The 14,841-nt window shown below is 51.0% G+C and overlaps 1 protein-coding gene across 2 annotated transcripts in view; it reads right to left on the bottom strand.

Annotated features, from left to right (window-relative positions):
* Window positions 1-9,178: 9,178 nt before the first annotated feature.
* The window catches only part of LOC311433411 (uncharacterized protein), a 65,984-nt gene continuing 60,321 nt past the window's right edge, over window positions 9,179-14,841 (bottom strand). For both annotated transcript variants that reach the window (XM_084512500.1, XM_084512501.1), the window contains 4 exons: window positions 14,289-14,433; window positions 12,864-13,012; window positions 12,148-12,287; window positions 9,179-10,660 (listed from right to left, as the gene is read on the bottom strand). In XM_084512500.1, coding sequence (XP_084368626.1) covers window positions 10,539-10,660; window positions 12,148-12,287; window positions 12,864-13,012; window positions 14,289-14,433 — 556 coding nt within the window. In that variant the 3' untranslated portion in view covers window positions 9,179-10,538. The remainder of the gene's footprint in view (window positions 10,661-12,147; window positions 12,288-12,863; window positions 13,013-14,288; window positions 14,434-14,841) is intronic.

Here is a 14,841-nt window from a genome sequence, read left to right as displayed (position 1 = left end):
CCCAGGCTCCCCCTGGGATGGCTGCCCCCCAAAAGCAGGCTGGGGGATTTGGTGTGTGGTGGTGGAACCCATTTTACATGAAGCAGGTGTAGGAGAGGGGAGCCATAAATGAAAGTTTCCTCCCGTACAAGCAAGCAGGGTGAGTCACATCGTGCTGGTGCTTTCATTGAGGCAGCTACAAGAGAGGAGAAGCTGTAGGTGCAGGTCCCAGCCCTGTCTAGACTCCGTAACACCTCCACAAAAGGAGGAGAACAGGCAAAGGAAGTGAAAGGACAGGCTCCTCTCCCTACAAGACAGGAATAGCGTCCCAGTAATTAAAACCTAATCAGGGACATCATTAAGTCGCAGTGTCCCAGCGCCTCCAAGCCGAGCCAGCACCTCCTGTTGACCTGCCTGGGTGGGAAGAAGCACTCCCCTTTGGTCTACATGGGGCACAGCCAAAAGGTTTTCTTGATGCTCTGGTAAAAGCAGGAGGCACCAAACAACCCCACAGAAATGGTCCCAGCTGTCACCCAGGTCGGCACCAAGGTCCCACGAATTTCAGCGCGGGTGCTAAAGTGCCTGCGGGAACCTCCTGGAGAAGGTGGTGGTCCCAGACATGGCAGCGAGAAAAAGAAGACAAGAACTAGAAATGGGGTGAAAGTCACTGTTTTAGCAACGTTGCCTAAAGTCAAGGAAAAAGCCAAGAACAACTCGGTGTGGCTTGGTAGGAGCAGCAGCTGTTCCTGCTTGCTCCACCAGAGCATCCGTGGCACCCACACCCAGCCGGCTGCACCAGTACAGGTCCTCTGAACCGGGGCTGTCTCCTGGATTTTTTCTCCCTATCTTCATCAGAAGCCTTTCACCGTGCTGCTCTGAAATAAAGGGTTTCTTGGAAAAAAGTCAACCCAAGCCTCCACTCCGGGTTTTGTTGTACTGCATGCCCTGAGGATGGCCCAGGCACCATAGGGGTGCTGTGTCAGTCCCTTCTGGGGGTAAAGCAAAGAGATAAGGTCCTGAAAATGTAGAGATACACATTGCTGCTTCAGATCATGACGTAGGGCAAAAATCAATCATTTTTCCTACAGCCTCAGCATGGTGAGGCTCTGTCTCAGCAGGACTTCCTCTGCGTAAAGCAGGGAGCCCCTTTGACCCGAGGGACTCGGCTTCCGACAGCGGAAACCAAGAAGGGGCAAAGTTCACCCAGGTCCAAACAAGCCTCTCCTCGAGCTTGCATGGCTTCCCTGCAAAAGGCCACGAGTGCCTGAATAACAGGGGAACGAGCGGTGTTGTTTTTTTTTCCTCCCAGAGGAGAGGGCGCTTGCAAGCCGAGAGCAAATTTGCACATCAAGGTAGGGATGCTGCGGCCCCGCCAGTCCATGGCTGGGATGGAAAATGGGTGTTGTGGCATGAAGGCACGAGCAGAGCTAGGAGAGGGCTGGCTTCCTAAAGTGCTGCGTCACTTTGGGTGACTTCTGCATCATCTGGGCTGCGTGCTCGGGAGTGACTCACCCGAGCGGGGCCGGAGGGATGCTGAGGAAAGCAGCGGGGCAGCTGGTGAAGCTCCGGTTCTGGTGAAGCTCTGTTTCTGGTGAAGCTCTGTTTCTGGTGAAACTCAGATTCTAGTGAAGCTCAGTTTCCCTGGCTAAATGAATTTAGCACCCAAGGAGCAGCCAGCAGTACTTAATAACCACATCATGCTCTAAGGGGCCAGACCCAGGGACGCAGTGCCATGGTAGGTGACAGAGGAGATGCCAGCAGGCGCTCGTGCTGGGTCCCCTTTGCTCCAACGTGGGCACGACTTCTTCCCTCGTGGGTGCGGTACCGGGACACGAAGGGAATTTCAGACTTGGGAAAGAAGTGACGAGGAGCCCTCACCGTCCCCTTCCTCTTCCCACGGGGAGGCGGCGGGTCAGGAGGAGGTGACGGCGGAGGCAGGGTGCAGGGACAGGCTGTCCCCACCCCTGGAAGTGCTCCATCATCCCACCGCGTGCTCCGTGACGTGGGGACGTCGATGTGCCGGGAACTGGCGGCCTTTTCCTTTGCTTCCTTCAGAGGGTGGGAAGGGGACAACTTGGTCTGTAGAAGAAAAAATAAAGAAAAGTGGAAGATGTGGAGCGCTTGGCAGAGAACCAAGGCGCGAGAGCACAGAGACCGTGAGAAAAATGTCTGTTTGCTGCCCAAGTGGATGGAAATCAGATGTCACGGCGGGGCTGGTAAGGGCAGGAAAGGAGGGAAGGCCCAGACAGGGCCTCGATCCCAATAGTTATCCATGGGGATTGCTCCCACTGGCACCACGAGCCTCCCACCACCGAGTAAATCAGGTGGGATTTGATGCCGTGGGCAGCTGAGGAGGAGAAGGGAGGTGTGGGGATGGGGAGGAAGCCGTTCTGAGGCTTGCTGGAAGCAGATAAGGACAAGTGGCACCAAGTGACGTCTGCCGTGTCCCTGAGAGGCTGGGCGAGCTGCTCTTCAGCAGCAGGGCCAGCAGCAGCCCATCCCCGTGCCACACACACCTGCTGAGGGACGAGAGGCACAGGGTGGGAGCCAGGCTCTCATCCCCTGACGGGCTTTAGGGCATCTCTGCTCCACATGAGGGTCCCGTAGTGAAATCCCCTATTGGCATACCCGAGGAAGGGGCTGGTGGCCCTCTCCAGAGGTGTGGATGCTCAGGACACGCAGGAAGAGCCAGCAAGCACGTGTGTCGCTGCATTCAGTGGGGACATTAAGGCAGTGTGGAACCTTAAAAAGAAAAAAGAAAAAAAAATGAAAAAAGGAAAAGAAAGCCACCCCAACAAAACACAATTCCTATATCTCTACGCCCACACAGCACCTCTGTCGCCTTGCAGGGCCTGAGCCGAGGATGTTTGGGATCAGGGCTCCCTCTAGAGGGTTTTGAACAGCTGGAGACTGTCCCCAACCCTACGGGGCAGCTCCTCACGGGCCCGTCTGCCCCCAGCTGGGGGTGGTGGCAGTGATGTACCACTCGCGACGTGTCCCCAGCTAACAACTTCGTCACAGCACAGACTGCCCAAAGCAATGAGAGACTTCAAACATGTCCATTAAAAAAAAAAATAATAATAAAAAAGGAAAGAAATGGAGATGTTAACTCATCCTTAAGGCTTTAATTAGAGCGCCGGCAGGGGGCAGGTAGATGGCTCGGCAGCATCTCATGGGCTTTGCGAGGGGGATCGCAGCTCTCCAGCTGCTCGGGCTGAAGTTGCAGGTAGAGAGGTCACACCTCAGAAGAGAAGAGAGAGGAAAAAAAAAAGGTTGTAATGTTGATTTAGATGCCTGCTTCCCACCGGAGGGGCAGGAGAAAGCTGGAAAAAAGCAGCCACGAAGCTGCACTGTGCTCCGATTGCCATCAGCTTTGCAGCTGGGACTGAGTTTCTCCACACTGGAGGAGGAAGAGCAGGACACAGCAGGCACCAGCAGCTCCTCAGGGGGTTTGCAGATGATGGTTTCCTCATGGACCTTCACTAGATGGTGCTCTACACCATCCCTTCAAAGCCCCTTTGCAGCCTGAGAAGGTTTCCGTGCTGCATTTTCAGCTGCAGTCGCAAACGGGAGGAAAAAAGGGCTCTTTGGGGAGGCATTTCCTGCAGGGGCAATGCTGCATGGTGGTGGTGGTGGTGGGGCTTGGAGGAAAAACCATCTAGCAGCTCCCTGCTACGCTGAAACTCAGGGAGATGCTGAGAGGAAGAGGAGGTCAGCTGGAACGAAGGGCACGGCCACTCACAAGCTGTCAGGAGGGACCAGTTGTCCTGCTTTGCATGGGTTCACCCGCCGTGGAGGGGTCACATCCCAGCAGAAGACATCCAGACGTGTCCTCAGCATCCTCGTAGGGTGATAGATTCGCCCTGGCGTGGCTTTAGCTGGTGCTGCAGGTGCTACATCCCCAGCAGGGCCCATCTCTGCCTCCCCAGCAGGGCTCGGCTGAAGGAGGACACTGGGCTGCTCTCAGCCACCGCTGTGGGTACATGTAGGGTCTGCAGCTCCTTCCCAAAGCATCCCAGCACCTCCAGCACCTCCAATCCTGGCAGGAGCCACGAGGCCGGACCTCGTGGTGCCTCCTCCTTCCTCCCTTCAATGTCCCAGTGCTGCCTCTGCCGCAGGGCGCTGGGCTCGGGGGCTGAATTATGGCTCTGTGCCGCGGGGTGGATGCTCTCCAGCAGCCTCCTGAAGCCCGGCGAGCTTGCTGCGCCAAGGCAGAGCTCCTTCCAGCCTAGCAAATTGAGCTTTTAAGCTGAGCTCGTCAGCCAGGAGATAAACACACTTGAAGTGTGTTTATTGCCCTTTGATAGGGAATACGATGCGTGGTTTTATACAGCGTGGGAGAGGAGAGGCTCCAGGGTGGCTCTCTGGCTGTGCAGGAGCTTTCCAGCAACGGAGATGGGGCTGCTTCAGAAAGAAAAAGGCTTTCAAGGCTTCAGCTCCATCCCCTTGCCTGCTTGCCATCTCCCCTGCTTCCTTTGCTTTCCTTTGGGGGTTCTTCACATTAAAGCCTCTGTGCCGTGGGTATTTTCAGCACGCACAGCATAAGATGTTTACCTTGAGAAGCCATCGAGAGCATTCAAGAGGCTCTTCAGAGCTTCCTGAGCCCTGGCAGAGCAGATCTGCCACAGCCTGAGCAAGCAGATCGGCTCTGTGAGAATGAGGAGCCAGTCTCCTGCTCAGATGTTGGGGTTGGGGCATTGACCCCCCCAGCTTTCAATAAAATAATTGGGCCCAGCCTGAAGGCATCTCAAGAAGGATCTTTAGCAGGCATCGCTGCTACAGGCAATGAAGTTGTTTCTGCATGGATTCAGGTAGGGCTTTCTTCCAAGGCAATAGATTTTTTTTTTTTTTTTTTCTGGGTTTGCCACGATCTTCTTCAAGTCTTCCTTCAGGCCTTGGCACCATCCAGGTCTCCTGAAAAGTCACTCCCTGCACAGCTCCAAGCAGTCCTCTTGCAGAGGAGAGGTGATGCTGGGGCTCCATCAGATGCTCTCTTCCCACTGCGCCCTCACCTGCTTTGTCTTCGGTGTCTCAGTCCTCTCCTGGTGGGCTCTGCCAACAAAACCATCCATCCGGGATGCCCCTCCCAGCTCTGCATGGTTACACCTACCCCAGCTCTGCAGAAAGCAGATGAATATCTGCCATTTCTCCCGGTTTGAGTTTGCTGCAGGGTCAGGCAGAAACTGCTGCCTGCCTTTGCTGTCCCCATCGTCACTGCAGGCTGGAGCTGCTCCAGCATCAGGGACACCTCACTCCGATGCCAGCTGCGAGTCCAAATTCCCCAGAGCTGCAGTGCAGAAGCACTGACGGAGCCCTTGCTATGACGCTGCACGCATATGCTTTGTGGTAAGGCCGTGATAACTATCAAATGCTTCTTTTCCCACTTTCCCAGCAGGGCACGGCGTTGTTGCCATCGCCCCGTCTCCTCGTCTCTTCAGGAGCGCCCTCGAGGACCGGCTTTGCATTTGGCTGAACGAGATGTTCTCGTTTGAGGAAGTGCAGCAGGGTTTCTCCTTGTTTTTCCACCCGTCCTCACAAACCGCACCAGCCGGGTGAGGCAGGCGGCTTTTCCTCCTGCTGCTCTGAGCAGGGTGCATCCCAGAGCAGGTTGGGCGGTGTCCTCCTCCCGAGCAGACGTCTTGGGATGCCTCTTGGGTAGGGGGAGAAATTCCCACAGCGTCACAGCATCCCAGCACCGCCCCATGCAATGCCTCTGCCTGCTCAGCGGGTGAGGGAGGACACGTGTGGCCCTGAGCCAGTCTGGTCATCGTGGTGGCTTGATTAGTTCAGGTGTGACTGCCAAAATAGTCTGTGCACAAGCACCCATTTAATTCATGCACGCGTGCCCCATTAATTTATGCACAGGAGCTCAAATCGTTCATGCATAAGCACCGAATTAATTCGTGCAAGAATCCCCAATTAATTCGTGCATGAGGACCCAATTAGCTGATGCATGAGCGCCCAATTAATTTATGGATGAGCCCAATTGCTTCATGCATGAGCACCCAAAATGCTCAAGCATGACCAAGCAACGAATTCATACATGGACTCTGGAGAAGTTCATGCATTAGCACCCAACCTTTGCTCGTGCACGAGCACCCAATTAATTCATGCACAGTGCTTGGCCAGCTCGTGCACGAGCACACGGTTAATTTACATGTGTGTTCCTATTAGATTTACCTGTGTGCACTTCATTATTTCACAGCCAAGCACCCAATCCACGTGTGAGCACCCAATTCATGCAGGTGAGGTGCACGGGGCCCCTTCACTCTGACACCTGCAGCTACGCGGTGACCCCTTTCTGCCAGACCAGGAGGTGCCCACAAAACCCACTACGCCGACCCAGCAGGAACGTCTGTGGGGAGCAAGGTGTCCCCAAAAGAGCAGCGGGGCGGCTGGGAGGGTGCACTTGGCAGGGAGGGCAGCCCCAAAGTCCCACCAGTGGGCAGAAGCTTTCCCCAGTTTGATTTTAATGGGATTAAGATAGAGCCTGGGGGTGAGGAAGCCCAACCAGCTGTTTCGTAGCTCTTGGACATTTTTGCTCAGCCACCCTGCTCCTCTCAAAGCCCTGGGGGCTTTCCATAGCAAGCTGTTCCTTCGGTCTGCTCCTGGAAAATACACGTTGGTGCTGGGGAAGGCAGTAGCAGCATTTTCCAGCTCTCAGCATGCCGATGTCGTGCTCACCAGCCCTGCCTGCGGAGCCAGGGGATGCTCTGCTCTCCAGTTCACACCCACGCACATGGGCACAGGCACAAACACTGGGGTTTTTGTCTCTTGGATGAAAATAATTCATGTTACGGGTCACTGAAGCCAAATACTTTCCAGCACCGCCCAGTTTTTAAAGCTATTAGAACAACATCAAGACGAATCGAGTTACCAAATAGTGTCACCACCACCTCCAATGCTCCCTGGCCCCAATCAGTCCCGTCCCAAGCGAGCTGCGTCTTCTCTCAGTGCCTTAAACATAACCGAGGGCTTTTGAGCTCCTTTCTTCCCCAAGAGGCAAGAAAAAACACAGCTTTCTGGTGTGGACACTCAGGGTTTTGAGGCAAAGTTTCCAGCTCCCGAGGCTGATGTGTGCCCCTGCAGGCTCTGCTGGGAGCAGGGTCAGGATCTCGCGCTCATCCAGCATTTTTTCCCACGTGTTCATGCCCGATCCTGTGACTCCTCGCCGAGATGTCTTTGACAGAGGGAGCTGAGCTAATCTCCCAACACTAGGGCTGTCCCCACTCTGTGCAGATAAAATAAATATTTAGCTTTAAAGCATCTAACAGCTTTCAAAGGGCCCGGGATGGCCCGTGCATGTTTAGACTGCGCACACAGCAAAGGGCGCGCATCCCTTTAATCATCGCCGGTCGTTTTTGGCGCTGTTATCTGCAGATCTTCGCTGTCCTCCACGCAGAGGCTGCTCCTGTTCCTCTCGGCTTTGCAGATAAGGCAGTGGAGGCACAGCCAGGGTTTGCCCCAAGCCCAGAGGATGAGCTCCTCATGGGAGGAGCACCAAATTGCAGAGCAGGACCACCACAGGAGGAGCACCAAGCTCCACACACGGCCAGGACCATCACGGGAGGAGCACCATGCCCTGAGCTGTGGAGCCCAGCAACTCCTCCGTTCTAGGGGTCACCAAAGAGGAACGAGATGAGTCCTAATCTGAGAAATGAGCCATGTTTTTCTCTGGAAATCTCAGACTTTAATAAGAGCCTGACCCAGGACCTTACAGCCTTTTTATTATTATTTTGTTTAATTCCTTTTGAATTAATATATTTGCTCACTCGGTTCAAATGCATATTTCCCCTGACCCACAGCTACTTTGATGCGAAGTTCTTCCAAATCAGATTTCCCCAGGAATTTTAACTGAACACGACTGTCTCACAGCTTTGGTAACATCCAGCCCTCTGGAGCAAACAGCGCTAAACTGATGGACAATCCCTTACCTTCCTCGGATAGAGGCTGCCATGCACGGAGGATGAGGAAGGACGAGCTGGAGCCGGCCCCAGCCAGCAGAAGGAGGTACCCCAGGCTCAGCACTGGATTGCCTACCTGGTGGTGGTTCAGCCGATCCTCATTTTTCCCTGCAAGGAACCTCACGGTGTCCAGCTCCGCCAGCTCCACACATCTTCCAGCTCCAGTCATCCTCCAGGTGGCTCCAACCTCCAGCCCCACGGGGAGGCAAGGAAACCGGGGGATTCAGGTTTCATCCTAGACTGGGCTAGGAGAGACATATGGGCAGTTAATAGGGCCCTGAGTTACATTTTTCAGCTAAAAAAAAAATAAATAAATAAAATAAAATAAAAGAGAGAGATAAGAAACAACAACAAACTCTTTTTTTTTTTTTTTTTTTTTTAAAGGCTTTGTACTCCTAATGCCACCAGCTTTCCAAGAAATTTTAAATCCAGTAAAATTCACCCAAATCCGATAATCGCTCATGAAAACAAAGGCTGGGCAGATTATTTTTGCGAAAATGTTGGCAGGCTCGGGGCTTCGTGAAACGCAGCTTTGTTGAATGATCCGCTGTGGGGAAAAACGCGCATCATTGGTATTTCTGGTTTTGGAAAACAACTGGAAACGAGGCATTTCAGAAGAAACGGCCTTTAAAAATAGCACGCTGCGAACTAGAAGGGGAAGGTTCACACTGTTAGTTTTCAACCCTGTTTTCCCCCCAGCTAAAAGGAAAGGGGTGGGGGGGGGTGGGGGTGCTGATATTTTTAGGCTCCTGTTCGTGCCACTGATGCAAGGAAAGCTGCTTTTCCCAGAGCTGGCAGGGGCTCACTGTGGCAGGACGGCTGTGGGAACGTCTGCCTGCCCCAGCTCTGGGGAAACGAGGCTGGAAGGAGGTTTGGGGGCCAGGAGCTTAGTTGTGGGTGGCCGGGGTAGGGGCTCACCCAGCCCTAGCATTTTGGGGCCGTTGCCAGGGGATTTCTTGCAGGGAGGTCTGCACAAGATGAACGTGGCGCTGCTGTGGCTCCTCAGCAGCGCTCAGAAACAGGCCTCTGAGGAGCTCTTTGCAGCTTGTTTTGGGGTGGTGAGGGTGGGATTAGGAGCAGCAATGCCCCTGCGCAGCCCCACAAGGAGGGGCAGCTCCAGCAAGGCTCAGGGGTCCCTGCAGAAGACAGGGCACAAACAAAGTAGGAGCCAGGAGCTCTGTTTTAGGCATGTGTAGGGTTTACAGAAGTGATGTGCTTGCATATTAACACAGAACACTGGCATTAGCAACTTTATTTAAAAATAAAATGCAAGAGAGGGACAAGAATTGCATAACATAGGTTGTGTTTGTTAAATGTAAAAGAGAGTCTATTTTAAGAGAATTCACCTTTGTAATAACACTGCAAGGTATTCAGTATGTGAAAGCAGCAGCAATTTGGGAAAACTTTCCCAACACCACCCAGGAAAGAGAGGCAGTGGTCTGACAATGCAATCAATTTGTCCTCAGCCTTCCTAATACCAAGTCCACAGTGGCGGAGCCATGTGACAAAGCACTCAGCTAGGATGAACTCACTCTACCTAGTCCAAAAAAAAAAAAAAAAGAGTTTAATTTTTAAATGGGCACCCTTTGAAGGAGCAGGCTTCAACTCCAATCAGGCATCATCTTGTCGTTATGTCTGAGCTCCTGCCAGAGCAGCTACAAGCTGTTCTCCAGCAGGAGGCAGGCAGCCAGCACAAGTTGTGCACTGCACAGCTCAGGGAAAAGCAACCCACTGCTCCCTCCTGACCCAGATCTCATTTGTCTTACAGGTGGAGCAGGAGAGGCACAGATCCCCTGTTACTGCAGGTCCACAGATGGAGTCACTGCCACAGTAACAAACTTAGCTGAGAAAGTCAGGAAAAAACAAGGCAGAGGCCCAGAGACCATAATATATACTGAAAAGCGAACGTATCTTCAATTTTTAGTCATCGGAGCTACAATAACCTGAAATAGGTTGAAGACTTGCAGTTGTGCCACCCCTCCACCCTGCTCTTGCACACCATACATTAGAATTAACACCTCAAGAGTCAGTCTCTAGATTTGCAGCATCTGTTCTCATTGTGACAAACAGAAGCAGGAAAGGGAGGGCTGAGGCTTGCAGATGCCCAGTGCTGGATGGCCGCTGGCCAAAGTCAGTAAGGAATGAAGCCTCCCACTGCCCACCACAGCTCCCAGGGATGGTTCACCCAGAGATGCACTTTAACATAACAAAATCTCAGGGAAAGACTGTGGGCAACTGTCTGTGCAAGCCTGCCAGGCATCTCTTGACAGCCTTCATCACACTGGAAGGAGCAGAGCCCCAGCTTAGTCATCAGGAAGGTTTTCAGAGCTGCTCAGCTGCAGGACCTCTTCCTCCACTGATGCAGAGTTGAAACAAATGAAGGAGGGTGCAGATTCAAGGTGGGGCTGTGCCTAGCTGATCTGAGAGAACATGGGAGGAGAGCCGATTTGTAGACACAAGCCATAACAATTCAGAACAAAGAAAGAGGAGAAAAAAAGACAATTGATACTGGAAGGAAGGAGCAGTGGATACAGGATGCCCAATTGTCTTTTCTCCCTCTGAAGTATCTGCCACAACATCACCACGTCAGAGGTCTCAGCCCACTGTGCCTGATGGATGTGGGGTTCTTGGTGCTTCCAGTGGTCTCTTACAGTGCCTCCAGATGACTAACCCCAGGCGAACAGCAAAGATAAAACAAGTCACTGCCAGCAGTGTAACTGGAAGAGAAACACAAATACATTAGCACAGGAGAGAAAGTCAGTGCTCCCTTGTCACGCTCTAGCTCCCAATACAGCAGGCATTCAGGGAAAGTGCTCAGGACAAAAACAAAGAATGCTATAGAGGAGCCAATACCCCCATCAGAAACATCCATGAGGGAGTTGCTGTGGAGCAAGGCACAGATTTCAAAGCTTCACTGCTCTCCAGTAAAGCCAGCCCAATGCTTCCCAGTCAAGGGATGTGTAAAAGGGGTAGATCTTACGGACACGGGCATAAAAATGCATTACATGAACCAAACAATCCAAGAATAGTTGAACTATATAAAGAAACATGCACTAGTTTGGGAAAAGCACATTCTTGTCCTACCAGCCAAACAAGCTGAACCACTAAGAATGAAGTTTTGCTGGTATAAAAGCAGTGGAAGCACCTCCTGCAGGAACACAGCTGTCTGCCAGAGATTACACACCTTCACATTCCTGGTGGCCATAACTATTAGGACAGGAGCCACCTGTGGCCTCGTGGCTTTAGCAGACAAGCTCTGCTAAATCCTGCTGGCTGCTTTTAGGCAAGATCTGGCTCCCAGCTGCCCACCCTGCCCTTACTGCAGAAGGAGAACATGTATTGAAGTGGCTTTGATGATGGTACTGGTGCAAGTCTAGGAATTTAACCACTGGTATGTGGCACTGGGAAGGCTGTAGGGTGGCACTACACTCCCTTCTGCTGATCCTGTGGTGGGAATAGGAATCCCAAATTGCTACAGCAGGGTTGAGAGTCTGTGTGTCTCAGTCCCTTTCATGCCAGCATGAAACTACTCATGGTGGCATAGCTTTTACCAGGCTGTTGACTGTACAGGATTTATACAGCTTAAGCCCTTTTACAGTGTATGACTACATCCAGCTCAGCTACAGTGGCCTGCAGCAACCAAATAATCCTGGCAAAACTTGTCAAGGCTAGCCTGGGCTCTATGTAGGAGGGGAACATGTGCAGGGCTCTGCATTGTGGTATTCAGATACAGCTTCTCCTTGGGTCAGAAATTAAAGCACTGCCCTGTATCCCAGGTGGTACAAGGCAAAATCCAGTCTCCAGCCCAGCCCTGCTTTTCTGTTGGCCTGCCGTGGGTCAGAGGGCAGGGAGCTACCAGCAGAGGACCCAAAACTGGCAAACTTCTCTGAAACAGCACAGGTGGACAATTGTAGGGCAAATTTAATGCACCTGGAAGTGAATTGGAGGCAACAAAGTTTGATTCCAAGCCTAAGGGCTCATGGGCAATAATTTCAATTGCAAAGGGAAGCACCCTGCTCCACTCTTTAGTTTGTAAAGTGAAGTGCCTTCTAACAAATCTCTAGCTCTGGTTTTTATTTTTAAATTCTATTATTCAAAAGGAAAGTCTGTCTTTCTGCTCCTAATACACAGGAGAGAAGTAGAACTGTTTACTGGCCTTCTTCTTATCTTTTATAAGAACTGGAAACAGTCCAAAAAGATTCACCTATAAAAATGCCGTTGGTGGTTGGGGATGAGAGTGAGAAGTTCTTGCACGCGCTGCCAGCCAGAGCCACTATGACCACTGGGTAGATAGTGAGGTTATAACGGACGTACTTGTCAAGAAAGAAGTTTTCTTGATAAAACCTGTGAAGTAAGAAGTGACACGTGATCAAGCTATAAGTTTTATATGGGGGGAAGGGGAGGAAATGTAAGAAAAGAATCAGACTTGGAATGTTTTGCCACAGGTCAATGTGGAGCATAGAGCAGGGTCCAAGAATCTTTCATTTACTAAAATTGATAAGATTAAATGAAAAGTTATCGATGGTAAGTTTAAGGAAAAAGTAAAACCATGTTTGATACAAATTTTCCACAACTGGAGGGTTATAAAGGAGAAGGTTAAATTCAATACACCCAAAAACTTTATTGATTCATTCAAAGTTGGGGCTGCGCCATGGAGAATGGGTGCCTACTGCTTGATGTAACACCCCATGGGGTGCATTACGTTGAGGTGACAAAATTGCTTTTGAGGGGAGGTTTTCATTCATTGAGAGGAGAAATAAATAGTCAAGAAGTGAGCTATGAATTGCAGAGGCCATCGTACTCAGTGTCAGTACAGGGACAGATATTATTAATGAATTGGGGCAGATGATCCAATCTGTTTGTGATGTTAGAGGTTGAAGGACTCCTTCAAGCCAGGCAGGAAGCCAGGAGGTTGCTTACCATATTAGTAGGAGGAGAGTAAGGATGCTCAGAGAGGTAGTCGTTGCTATCTCGTTGGACACATTCCACTTGTAGATCAACACAACAGCAAAATTCAGCAGAGAGGCAATGGTGGTCCACGTGGCATACAGCGCCAGCCCGTTCTGGACCTGCCACACAGCAAGAAGACAAACAGGGATAAAATAGCAATTACTAGTGTCATTTCTTTCTTGTTTTGCTGAGGCTTTGGAGTCGCCAAAATACCCACAAGATCCACCCCAGTGGCAACTGCAGGATTCCCCATACGAAGCCCTGCAGCCCCAGTGGTTATGTCATACACACACCCCAAAGTACACAGTCTGCCTGGCTGCTCAGCCCTGTTGTTGCAGGCTGCCTTAAGTGGCAGAGAGAAAACAGGTTTTGAATCTCAAAAACCTCCCAGCAAGCACATTTGCTATGTGGAACCTGCCGCAGGCAATATTGAGAGCTGGAGTCACTCTGGAGCAAGGACAGGGAGCCCAGCTACTCCCAATTCCCCGTGTTACTCTTGTCTTGTGTCTCAGGAACCAAAATGCAAGGGTACACAAAACAATGCCCACTCCCAATTTGTGCCAAGAGACTTAGAAATATTTCCAGCAGGGTGGGTAGGAACCTTTACGTATGGGCTCCCAGCTTTGGAGACTCCCTCTCTGCTGACAACCCTCCTGGCTCCTTGGATGTGCTTTTTCAGCTGACCCAGTTTCTCACTGAGCAACACCAACGTCAAGCGAAGGAACCAAAGGCAGTTAAAGCACACACAGCAGCCAGGAGAAGATCTGTAGTGTGAGGGCTCCTGGGTGGGAGAGGAAGGATTTGGGGTAGCAGATCTGAGGAGGGCACAGGGAGGGATCAAGGCGTGATGGTGTACATTTATTTTATTCTTTCTGTGCAGTTTGCTGAATATATATACCCACTCTCTTCAGGGACAGCAGAAAAGTCATTTTCCACCAGATTTTGGCAAAACTCGGGAAGGTTGAAACCCTAACCCCCTTATATAATACAATTTTTACTAGTCAGATGCTGAGGACATCTCTGTCAGCCACAATAACAGAAGTCACCCTTAGGAATTGTGATTCCCCTACTTCTGGGAGAAGTGCTCCTGTCCCCACCACACACAGATCTGGGCTAAAATGCTTCACTGAAAACTTCACTCTGCAGCAGCTAGAGAAGTGAGGGGGATATAACTGGCTGATTCATTCCCATCATGTCTGACCAGAAACTGAGCTACAATTAAGCCTATGTGCTCCTGCAAATTAAAGTCAGGGCAGAAATCCCCCCTTCCCTATCTCCTGCCCTTGAATCTTTCATTCTCAATACCTTTAGCACTACACAGAGGTGTGGGTTGTTTTTTCCTGCTTGTTTGTTTTGAGCACTTACTAACTGTGCAATTTCCTAAATGCCACCTACCAGGATCCGGATGAGCCAGAGTTCAGCTTTGTGACCCTTCACAAACCACGAGGAATGGATACTCAAGGCTCTGTGTGAGATGAAGAGAGCGGCATATGTGGTAAGAGTGAGGGCTACCAGGATCACCAGGGCTGGGAGGAGGTATCTAGGACAAAGAATACACACATACACATGGCATACAGTGCATTTTTAGTGGTGTCACAATACCTTAATTCGTAGTTTTACTGTTTGGCCTTTACTGACTTTAAGCTAATCAAGCCTTTATTAAAGGTAATCACTATGTGTAGCCCTCATTTTGACACGCTGTTTTACTCTTAATGATTAAGTTATTATTTTCCTGACTGCGGCTGATTTCTTCACCTTTTGACAGTGGTGCTATTATAAGCCCTTCGTGTGAGCATGATTATGAAAACAATCCAAAGCAAGGAGCTTAACTGCATTTATGAAGGGTGTCATAGCTCTTGTCTTATCTGTGGGATAAAAAACACTGAAGAACTGCAGCTTTGAGGAGATGTTAGGCTTCAACAACCAATCCACTTCATGGACAAGATGA

This window comes from Aythya ferina, assembly GCF_964211825.1.
Source record: "Aythya ferina genome assembly, chromosome: 3".
Classification (NCBI taxonomy): domain Eukaryota; kingdom Metazoa; phylum Chordata; class Aves; order Anseriformes; family Anatidae; genus Aythya; species Aythya ferina.
Note: the sequence above shows the minus strand (reverse complement) of the source record. Positions and strands in the feature narration are given on the sequence as shown.